The sequence below is a fragment of the Salarias fasciatus genome, chromosome 7, assembly GCF_902148845.1.
Source record: "Salarias fasciatus chromosome 7, fSalaFa1.1, whole genome shotgun sequence".
In the NCBI taxonomy this organism is placed as follows: domain Eukaryota; kingdom Metazoa; phylum Chordata; class Actinopteri; order Blenniiformes; family Blenniidae; genus Salarias; species Salarias fasciatus.
The window spans coordinates 6,707,736-6,719,137 of NC_043751.1; the positions used below are offsets into that span (position 1 = coordinate 6,707,736).

Below are 11,402 nucleotides of genomic sequence, written 5' to 3' on the forward strand. Positions count from 1 at the left end.
GCAGAGCAGAGACAAAGTGATGGAGCCGTTGATAACGCTGGAGCCACCATTGTCTCTGCAGAGCTTAGACCTGTGCGTGTGTGTGTGTGTGTGTGTGTGTGTGTGTGTGTGTGTGTGAGTGTACTTTCACCTCCTTTTTCCTGATAAACCATTCATTGGATAGATTCAGGAGCTTGATTGTGTATGAAGTACACAAAAAGCCCAAAGCAGCTGAAATGTGTGTGTGTGTGTGTGTGTGTGCGTTCTCGTATTTCTATCCTTGTTGGGGCCAAATGTCCCCACAAGGATAGCAAAACGTGGAACGACGTGCCTTGTGGGGACCTTTTTCCGGTCCTAAGTAGGAGAAACAGTGTTTTCTTGACCATGTTGTTGTTACTGAAAAAAGTAAAAGTGCAAAAACATTTCTTTAGGGTTAGGCTTTGTTGTGGTGTGGGTTAGGGTTAGGGTAAGGGTCAGGGTTAGGGGCTAGACATGAATGGGAGTCAATGGAAGGTCCCCACAAGGATAGAAATACGAGACTGTGCGTGTGTGTGTGTGTGTGTGTGTGTGTGTGCGCAATGTAAGAAATTTGCACAACAGAGGAACTGAGCAGCTTCTCGAGGGCATCTGAGCTGGTGTGTGAGTGTGTGCCCCCTCCATCCCCGCCCCCCCCACCCCCGCCCCGCCCAGCAGCCTCGGGCGTTGCAGGCTTTTTTTTTTTTTTTTTTTTTTTAAGCTGAGGCTCCTTGATTTGAATGTGAAGATTTCAGCTGACTCCTTTATGAATGACGGGACCAAGATTTTCTTATTGTTTGTCTTCGTGGAGACAAAACTTCCATTGTGGCTTCGCAGCTTTTGAAGAATGAAAAGAAGAAGGTGGCACAAAGGACACGGCGCTCGCCGTCGCTCCTGAAGCTCCAGGGCGGCGCTTCTGAGACGCCCAGCATGTACGGAGTGAGCATGGCCTGCTGGTTACCTGCGACTGTGTGTGTGTGTGTGTGTGTGTGTTGCTTTGGTGCCCCCGCTCAGATTGGATCAGTGTGATAAAAGGAGGAAGCCTGCATCTCTTATCTGAGCAGAGGCCTGACAGGTTCTCCTGCTTTGTCTCTGAGACTCAGCTCCTCTTATCGAACGGCCTGCACCTCTGGACTGAGGCCTCTGGAGAGGCTCTCTCAAGATCTTCACGTCATTAAACACTCTCATCTTATTCTTTACTTGTTTGCACACCAGATGATTTTTTTTTTTCTTAAAGAATTACATCCTAGTTAAAAAATGTCTCCATCAGGCAGAATTGCTAAAAACTCTCTGAACGATGTGATCTCCAGGTGCTTTGAAGTGAAAACAGAAAACTTTTGTTGCATTTATGGGATCCGTTTACACCACAACGATGCTCGGAGCCACTGAAAACTGAAAACAGCTCCCATAGTGGACCTTTCTGAAAATGTTCTGACTCCATCTCCGTGGAAAAGGGGAAAAACAAACTTTTTTTTTAAAACGCTGCTACTGTGGAGGCACATTCTTCTGCACATGTACTAGCAGATGGACAATAAGAACGATGTTTTCCTCCAGACTGTCATGGTAGTTTGGTAGTTTGAGAGTTGAGAGTACTTTGTGCCACGACTGTGTAAGTAGACATCGTTTTTCAAATGTTTCTGTGTAAAAAATTTTCTGAAATGAAAACGTGGTCTAAAACCAACAGGTAGGATGGCTAAAAGGACAAAATACCAGAATAGTTCAGAATAGTTAATACAAGAATAGAAGAAAAGCAGTGCAAAACGCAACCAAAAGAGTCAAAACAGCTAAAACAACATGAATACCAAAATATACGCCTTACATCAACGGTGGATATCTAGACAGAAAGCTGCATATGATTCTTGTTCTTGGTCTGAACTGAGAGCTGCAACTCGGAGTGACGATCTTTGTTTATCTACAGTGTTTTCAGTTGTGGGTAAAATCCAAGTTCATGAGAGTTGAAAGTCGCCGCATCCTGTTTTTATTCATGTCAGCCTTTTTGGGACGAGGCTTGTAGACTGGGAACACCTGGTACTTTGATCAGAGGTGGCCATCTCAGGAAGCTTAGCCCGATTGTGTGGCTCAAAGGAAATCTGTGGAAAAAAAAAAAAAAAAGAAAAAGAAGAAAAGACACCATGAAGCAATCTGCAAGCAGGTCAGATGAAGGTTGTTGATGTTTCTCCAATCATCCTGACAGATCTGACCCAGACTGGACAGCTTGCAGGTGTGTGTTCAGCCACAAATCTTGATTGATATCAACATAAACCGAGAGATTATATCACACATCTGAAGTCTGAACCAGGAACGTTTGACAATCCTGAGTAAACCGACGAAGGCTGAAGATTATGTATTGAAAAATGGTTGGACACTGGGAGAGACTCTTCTCCTCATAAATCTGATATCTACTCAAACATTTTGTTTTCTTCTCTTCTAAACGGTTCGGGAGCCTCTGTGAAAACTGCAGTGAAATACATTTTAAACTCGATGCAATAATCAACTGAGTAACTTCTCAAAATCAGTTTTACAGCTGAGACATTCACATAAATGGAGAATATGTCCAAACTATTTCCAGGTAATCTCTGGAAACGCGCTGTCCAGGACATCGCTGAAGATCAAAGCACACTGGAAATGTTGTTAACCAGAAAACAACTTAACCTGGTTATCTCGTTGTCCTTGTTGCGTTTCTCCTATCTACTTTTGTTATATAAGAAAAAAAACCTGAATGAGTCCTTCAGAAAAATGGCAGGTCGAACTTCAGGGGGAGTTTTCTCCTTGTGAAGTAGCTTTTAACTAGATTTTATGTCCACACGCTCTTCGTTCTAAATAAGACGCCTAATATCATTTGGTGGTTGTGGATTCTTGGCGCCGTGCTGGAGAGCCGGTTTGTGCTAAATGCTAGCTGCCGTTAGCTCTTTCAAGTTCACTTCTCTTCACAAGCAGATTGAATTATCCTAACCTGAGGTTGTGGTTGTGTGCCGTCGTGTTCTTTGTCAGTCATATCAGCTGCTTTCCGCTTCCTGTTCTCCAGTACGAACACAAACACGCTTCCGACGCGTCTCGTGCAAAACAGGAGCGTTTTGCAATGCAACGATGTCTCATTGTCTGCATGGGTGTCGTTCTCAGACAAGAAACTCCATGATAAGCCCTGTGCTCACTTCCTGACCCACACACACACACACACACAGACACAGGTCTGGCTTCAGACCTGATTAGAGCATGTTGTGAGTCTTTGTTTGGGAACAAAGGACTTCCCTCCGTCTGAGACGAGCAGCCGGCGGCGGGGAAGCCGGGAGGAGTCGAGATGATCTGGAGGAGGGGAGAAAGTGAAGAAAGAGACGGCGACTTAAACATGAAGCTTTTATTATATTATCAAGGGAATAATAATAATTGAGTCTCACTTGAAACTTTATTTGGATTACATTTTTGCCTTTTCAAATGTGTCAGTAAAACACTTTTATTAAAAAAAAGAGCATTTTCTTTGAACTTTCACTTAAAAATTGTTCACGTTTATGTTCAGCAGCTTTTTTTTTCATTAAATCTTTTGATTGACTTCCATCCTGATCAAACCCATCAAGTCTTTAAAGATTTTTCAGGATATTAAACCCGTTAAATTCCACTTTTCTTCTTCTGTCTTCATTGGTGGTTTTAGTCTGAATGTTGTGGTTCAGAGACGTGTGGGAGCTTGTAAATGATGGCTAATCGATAAATCTGACTCTGACTAAAACATCAATTCCTGTTAGCTGTGGCAGTGATGTCCTGTTTACACGCCATCTCAAGTGAAAACATAATTTTTGTGTTCTTGTTTCAGAGAAGTTCCATGTTTACACGGTGATGTTTTGAAAATGTTTTTCTTTTTCATGGAAACGGCAGAAACCCTGAAAACTGCTGAGGGACGGATCAAATGGTCCTCCTACCACATGTCTGTTAAGCTCACACACAGTTTGCACCAAAGATCTCTACAGAACTTACGTGAACACGGTCAACATCCCTCTCAAATATCCACCTTATCGTCTGTATTAGAGTCAATTCGAAGTTGGACGGTCTGGCTTCTCGTATGCGTTGACGGACAGAGGGCGGCCTTCGATTACCACATCTCCAAACTGAGTCAGCCGCTTCCACGAAGTGCCGCCTGCGCTTCCTGGAGCTGTCGAGTCCGTCATTATGTATGTTTCTGTCATAAGTGCTGAAGTGATGAGTTACATCAGTCCTGAAATTTTGTCTGAAAGTGTAAAAAGTTCCTGTCTGAGAACGTTGATACGTCTGAGCACCACAGATCAAGTGAAGGGGATAGTTTAACAGTTTATGAAGGTTTCCCAGAAGGATTCCGAGGTACAGAGCAGATTTAATGAAATGTGGAGAAGAAGGAGGAAACACAAAGAGGGAGGCAGGAGAATAGGGTGAACAGCGGGATGGAGGGGGTGGAGGGGAGGGTAAAGAAGAGGAGAAAGACGGAGCAGGGGGCAAATGAAAGAGGCCAGGATGTATCTGAAGGGGAAAAGAAACAGCTTGGTGTCTTTCAGGGGGAGACGGGAGACGGGGGTGAAGAACGACACGCTAACATACTGTGAACTCACACACGGAATAAACACCTCCATCGCTCAGCGTATCGAGTGAAAGCGCATCCTGTTGGAGTTCTCGTTTCAGAAAAGTTTTGCGTTTACACGACGTTTCGAGAGTGATGTCCGTTCACAAAGAAATGGGAGAAACACTGAAAACCATGCAGTTTGGTGGACTTATCATCTGAAAGCATGTGCGTGTGGTTTTATGACATAAACAAACAACAGCACCCACTAGTGGCCCAGCATGAAAACTACAGAATTTAAATCTCTGCAAACAGTTAAAAGATAAAATGATTCATTTAAAGCACAATAACAAGAGTAAATCAATGAAACTGGATTTTTTTCAATTGTTTATGTTGCACACATTATAATGTATTAAAATGTGCATGTGAATTTTGAAGGTTAAGACTGGAATGCATTTCTAACTACATTTTAGGGATTTGTCTGCATTAAAAACTCTTCTGAGTGAATGAAAGTAGCTGAAATATGACTGATTTGAACTTTTAAAATGCACAAACTATAACTTGTACTCACTGAAAATGTTATGATGAAAAAATGGGAAGCATCTATTTCATCTCGGATTTTTATCTCTTTTCAATATTTTATTCAAGACTGAAATTGAAAGAAAGGGATGTATCATAAAACTTTTCATTACTAGAATAAAACACATCTTTGCCCACAGAAATCGTCGTAGAGGTGATTCAGACGAGTCTCAAATATGTTTCAATCTTCTTTTCACTGTGATATTTTAGCGGGACTAACGAAATGCTAAAACTGCATGAGAGAAATACTGAACTTTAATAATGACCCATTCTAATGTGACTGCAGTTGAACGTAATTAGGCATTATACTGAGCAAACACAACACAGAGGTTCATTCCCAAGTAATTATCATATTAATAGTAGGAATACTGAAGAAGGATGTGCACACCTACCCGTTTCAAAAAGGTTATCTTAATTTGTCTTGTGCAACAATGGGGCTATCGTGGATGTGCTGAATGAATGTGAATGATGTTCCTGTTACAGGATGTGTTTGGTGACTGTGTGAAACTGGTCAAACCTCCGGATATGAAGAAGGAACAGCGCCTCTCAATCAACAGGCCATCAATTAAAAGCCCCTGTGAGGCGCAGATGGCAGATAACACACACACACACACACACACACACACACACACACACACACACACACACACACACACACACACACACACACACACACACACACACACACCTTCTGTTTAGAAGCTGTTAATGGGAAACGATGCGCGGCCTCGTGGCTTCGTGGTAAAAGGGCGTGAAAAGGACGCCGGAGATCCGGCTGATTGATGTGGAGCGATGGCACAGTTTTCCACACCTCTGTGAGGAAGCACGCGCCCCTCACAGGCTGTTTATTCCCCCTGTCTTTACACAAAAGGGACACTTTGAATACTTCCTGATAATTGGAGTAAATCATTTGTACAACAATGAGGGGGAAACGAACGTTTTGCGTAAAAATTGAACATTAGTTGCAACCATTGTGAGAAAGAGCCAGAGAGGAGAAAGAGACGGCGACAGAACTGAAACACCACCGCCCACACGACCGAGCCTCTTCACTCCGGTGAAGGCTGCACAGACAGAAATAGCCACAGAGCTGTTGCGTGATCACGATATAACCGAGCGGTGTTATGCAGCTGCCTTCATTTCAAAAGTTATACAGAAGCATTCCGCAGCACATTTCTCCAGATCATTACAATTATTATGATCATTATTACTATTATTATGAATAAGTCATTATCATTATAATGATAATAATCATTACTGGATTTTGTTCCAAACCGTCGTGCGTAAAAGCGCACCAGTGCGTAAAAACGTGATGATATGTAAACAAATGGAGAAGCTTTAAAGAGTTGAAAATGGGAAAGTGGTGAAAATGAGTGACAGGCCTACTGCCACAGCTTCTGGATAAAGCTGAGTGGCACCCAGCCCACACGCGCTCCTTGGAATGTGGATTTGATCTTAAAAGTTTGTCTCTCAGCACTTCATTCACATGTTAGGTACCGTGAAGGGTAAAATGCGCGCTGACGTGCTGCAATGCATTGCATTATCACAGGCTTGCTTTATTATTATCGTGGAGCTCAGATCTCTCTCTCTCTCAGAGTTAAGGCCACCCTCCTCTCCTCCCCTCCCCTCCCTCTCTTCCTTCCTTCTCCCTGCAGTTCTTGTGTTTGTTTGCACTCACTTGATCCGGAGCGGAAATTCCTCTCCGTTTTTGTGAATGACAAACTCATTAACAATTCATCAACACGGGGCCCGCTCCATCCGGCCCCCGTTTCCAGGGCGACCGCCGCTCCGGCTCCGCCGATTGGCCGACCGGCGCGACGTATCCGGCGTAACGCCTCCTGTTTGTAGCCATTCAGCAGCCCGGCGCCGCAGAGAGCGCAACTACAGGAGAGAGAGAGAGAGAGAGAGGAAGAGAGAGAGGGAGAGGAGAGAGAGAGAGAGAGAGAGAGCAGAGAGCCTTCCTGCAGAGCCTCGATTCATAGCGCAGACAAGAAGACGAAGGAGAAGCGTGGAGACAGGCTGCGTCCGCGCGCGCACAAAACCAAACCGAAACGGATACAACATCCCCGCATGATCCATCCCGCACTCGGCGGCACAGAGGCGGACGCTCCGGGGATCCGTGGAGTTATATAAGGGGGGAAACGGCAGCCGCGTCGCAGGGCCGCCGTGACTCATTGAGAAATAAGTCGCTCCGTCGAACCAGACGCATGAATGAGCGCCGCTGGGAGAAATCTGTGAAGGGGACCGGCGTTTTTATTCATGCGCACGGACACCGAAGGACATATTTATGATTTATTTTCGTTTTCTCTTAACCTGACTATCATTATTTTTGCTCTCTTGTGCCACTGAGGGCCTTTTTAGAATAAAAAAAAAGAAAAGAGATTCCTCATTTTGCGGAATCTCCCTGCTATATTTTTCCCCTCTAAAGCCCGCTTGGTACTCCTCTGCTTCATAAATGCTTGACAAGCTCAAGCCCGTCGTCCAGCTCGACTCGGTAATGGCGATCAGCAAGACGGTGGGCTGGCTCCGGGAGCAGCTGGAGACGCGCAGGGACGGCCTGCTGGTGATGGACTGCCGGGCCCAGGAGCTCTACGAGTCGTCGCACGTCGAGACGGCCATCAACGTGGCCATCCCGAGCCTCATGCTCCGCCGGCTGAAGAAGGGCAACCTGCCCGTGCGCTCGCTGCTCTCCGACGGGGAGGACCGGGAGCGCTTCGTGCGGAGGTGCAAGACGGACACCATCGTGCTGTACGACGAGTACAGCCGGGAGTGGAACGAGAACGTGGACGGGGGCTCCGTGCTGGGTTTACTGCTGAGGAAGATGAAGGACGAAGGTTACAAGGCCTACTATCTGGAGGGTGAGTGCGCTTCATTCACATTTTTCCGCTCCTGTTCATTCATGCCCGCAGATGTTTTGCGCAAAGTCTGAACTGTTAATAGCTCACGAATAGACAGTTATCCCCTTGATAATGGATTTTTCTCTTATTAAACACACAATTAGAAATAATTTGGTCACTTTAGCTCAGTGCACAGGCCTTCACGTGAAGTGGTCGATGCGTAAATTGTCTTGTATTAATTTCTAACTGTTTAATATTCTCCAGGTGGCTTCAGTAAATTCCAGGCAGAGTATCCGGCTCTGTGTGAAACCAACCTGGACGGCTCCTCCAACAGCAGCTCCCCCACCGCGCAGGTCCTGGGCCTCGGAGGGCTGCGGATCAGCTCCGACTCCTCTGACATCGAGTCCGACATCGACCGGGACCCGAGCAGCGCCACGGACTCCGACGGCAGCCCGCTGTCCAACCCGCAGCCCTCCTTCCCGGTGGAGATCCTGCCGCACCTCTACCTGGGCTGCGCCAAGGACTCCACCAACCTGGACGTGCTGGAGGAGTACGGCATCAAGTACATCCTCAATGTGACTCCCAACCTGCCCAACCTCTTCGAGAACGCGGGGGAGTTCAAGTACAAGCAGATCCCCATCTCGGACCACTGGAGCCAAAACCTGTCGCAGTTCTTCCCAGAGGCCATCAGTTTCATTGGTAAGTTGAACCACACAAACGTGCACCGTGGTCTAGACCCCCGGTCGGCCGGTTCATCGGCTTGTTTACATCCTCATTTATTTAAAGGCTGTATGTAATGCTCAGTCTCATCTTTTATTAAAATGCAAGTTTAAACGTGGACGTTTTCTCTACTGACTCAGAGGAAAAGCAGCAGGTCCTCACAAGATGTGTCAGTCACTTCGGCACCGCGCTGACCCTTCAGCCCGCCGGTTGTTTTTACTAAACAGAGAAGGTGAACCGGATAGTTGGGGGCATAATCATATTACAGCGATATCTCTTATCACCGCCAGGAAGTTCTTCGCTTCTTATTGTGCAATTGAGATTAGATGAGGTGTCCCTGGCTGCGGTCTTATCAGTCCATCGGGCAGGGACACACTGAGCGGGCAGATTAAGGCCATTGTGTTGGAGGCAGAACACAAGTCTGCCTCTAATGGCGCACGGGCTCAAAATGCACTGTGTACAAATGATTTGACTTCAATGGAAGACATCCTGGCCTATCTCTTGTCCCGGGGCTTGTGTAATTGCAGCACAAAGGGCGACGTTGAAACGGGAGAATGAGGGATCGGGGGGGAGGGGGGGGGGGGCGCGAGCCGAGAGGGGAGGGTGGTAATTTGAGAGCAACAGGAAGGAAGTAGCATTGAAAGTAATCTAGGACATGGCATGGCCCCCCCCCCCTTCCTTTCTCCCTCCCTGCACATTACAAAAGGAGCCATTTACAGGCCCTGTTGACATCCTGCTCGCCTTGACAGGGTGCCCTCATGACTCCTACGTTTACACGCCCAAATGGCACCATTGTCAGAGTAGCCCTGGCGAGCGGAAGAATGGTTTAATAGACTGTAATAGTCAATTTCCCAGCCGGCTCGTCTTGGCCAAAAAAGAAAAAAAAAAAAAAAGAAGAAGAAGAAGAAAAGCAAAGAATGCGGACTCTGTTTGTGTGCAGTGCTGTCACAGGCCCTGTGCTGTTGACTGACACGCCTGGGAGACGCTCGGGATAATAAGCTGCGCCGCTCTCCCCTCCCTGGATCTGCTCCAACTTCCAACACCGCTTGACTTTCACGTCACAGACATTAAATTATTGATTAGTTACCTCCAAATGGCGAAGCGTGACACAGATGCTGCTTAAAGCTTTTGAAATGTGAGGAATTGACCTCTTGCCCTGTTTATTACTGCTGCTGCAGCCACTGTGCAGCTCTGCAAGCCCTGCACACTTTACTGTTCATTTCTATGTTTTGGTCAGGATGCTCATCTTCAGGGTTTTATACGTTTGGATAGGCTAAAATAGTGTTTTATACAAAGTCGATGTTTTCTTGAGACTGAGCGGCTCTGCAGTTTTGAGATTTGTTTTGTACTCTTAGTGAAACAAATGTCTAATTTCATGAATTTTAAGTGATGAAGGTTACTAACGTAAACATTTTCTTCCCCCGCCAGACGAAGCCCGAGGTCAGAAGTGTGGCGTCCTGGTCCACTGCCTGGCCGGCATCAGCCGGTCGGTGACGGTGACGGTGGCCTACCTGATGCAGAAGCTCAACCTGTCCATGAACGACGCCTACGACATCGTCAAGATGAAGAAGTCCAACATCTCGCCCAACTTCAACTTCATGGGCCAGCTCCTGGACTTTGAGCGCACGCTGGGCTTGAAGAGCCCGTGCGACAACCGCATGGCGCCGCCGAGCCAGCAGCTCTACTTCACCACCCCGACCAACCACAACGTCTTCCAGCTGGACCCTCTGGAGTCCACGTGAGGTCGGCCCTCGCCGGCCCACGCTCACCTTGCCTGAGGAGGGTTTTGGTTCCTCCTTTTGGAAAAAGCTGCAAAAAGTTTCTCTTTTTTCCCTCCTGCCGCCCGCTCTGGACGTTATTGATACAGCTGGTTGGAGGCGACAGCTGCCGAGCGTGGTTACTGCAGGGCCGAAGCTGTCTGGCCAAGACGCAGCTGCTGTTGACTAAATGGAGAGAGACGGCAAACGAGACAGACGGACAAAAGAAAGAGAATCATTTGAAAGTTTCTACAATCATACTTTGCTGTCGGACTCCTGAGGTCTTTTAGCTCTTCTCTTTTTCTTGTTGTATCCGAGGAAACTTGGAAAGTGTTGGGACAGCTGTACGTTCCTAGGCTGGTGTGCCAAAGAGACATGATTGTTCAAAGTGGACAGAAAAGTGAAACCCTCTTTGTATGTTGGTTTTGGGGGTCTGGCTCCGGCTCCCCCCCCCCCCGAGACGTCAGGGTGCGTCGTCTCCATTATCTTCTGTGAAGAGTTGCCTGTGTGGGGTAGAAACGCCCCGGCTTTAGAAGGCACACTATCTACTGGACTCGATTTTACATTTGCGGAGTCTTTTCGAAACATTTATACATTGTGTATATATATCTTAATATAAGAAGCCTTGCTAGAGTATACCCTTTGGAATAAGTGGGTACTGAAGATTCTCTCTGTTTCATATTCTACTTTTATGTAAGCAAACAAACTGCATATTGATCAGTATGTTTAAGTTGATTATGCCAAAAATTGAGTAGGCTTTCCAAGAATTGTGCAAAAATGTGTACATGTGTAATATATTCCATTATTGCTTTATGTGTGAACTAAAGCCTACTGGCCTTGTTTTTGCACCTGCCCTCTCACAAATCAAAACCACCTTGCTTGTTTGCCTTACGTTTGTGCTCAGAAAGGATTCCTATTATCCTTCAGAGAACTCCCCCCCTTTTCTTACAGCATTTTTTTGTTTGTTTTCTTTCTTCACCAAAAGCCAACCAAACCCTC

General features: G+C 46.4%; 1 protein-coding gene across 1 annotated transcript; it reads left to right on the plus strand.

The window, feature by feature from the left end:
- Positions 1-6,952: 6,952 nt before the first annotated feature.
- dusp6 (dual specificity phosphatase 6) lies at positions 6,953-11,181 on the plus strand. The gene is made up of 3 exons (XM_030096156.1): positions 6,953-7,947; positions 8,191-8,625; positions 10,075-11,181. The coding sequence occupies exons 1-3, from the start codon at positions 7,545-7,547 to the stop codon at positions 10,386-10,388; spliced, it is 1,152 nt and encodes a 383-aa protein (XP_029952016.1). The 5' UTR covers positions 6,953-7,544; the 3' UTR covers positions 10,389-11,181.
- Positions 11,182-11,402: the final 221 nt, after the last annotated feature.

Bases quoted from the DNA above. Each gene is read 5' to 3' on its own strand.
- dusp6 (XM_030096156.1), top strand. From the start codon at position 7,545: ATGCTTGACAAGCTCAAGCCCGTCGTCCAGCTCGACTCGGTAATGGCG. The intron at 7,948-8,190 runs GTGAGTGCGCTT...AATATTCTCCAG, and splicing joins CAAGGCCTACTATCTGGAGG to GTGGCTTCAGTAAATTCCAG. The intron at 8,626-10,074 runs GTAAGTTGAACC...TTCCCCCGCCAG, and splicing joins AGAGGCCATCAGTTTCATTG to ACGAAGCCCGAGGTCAGAAG.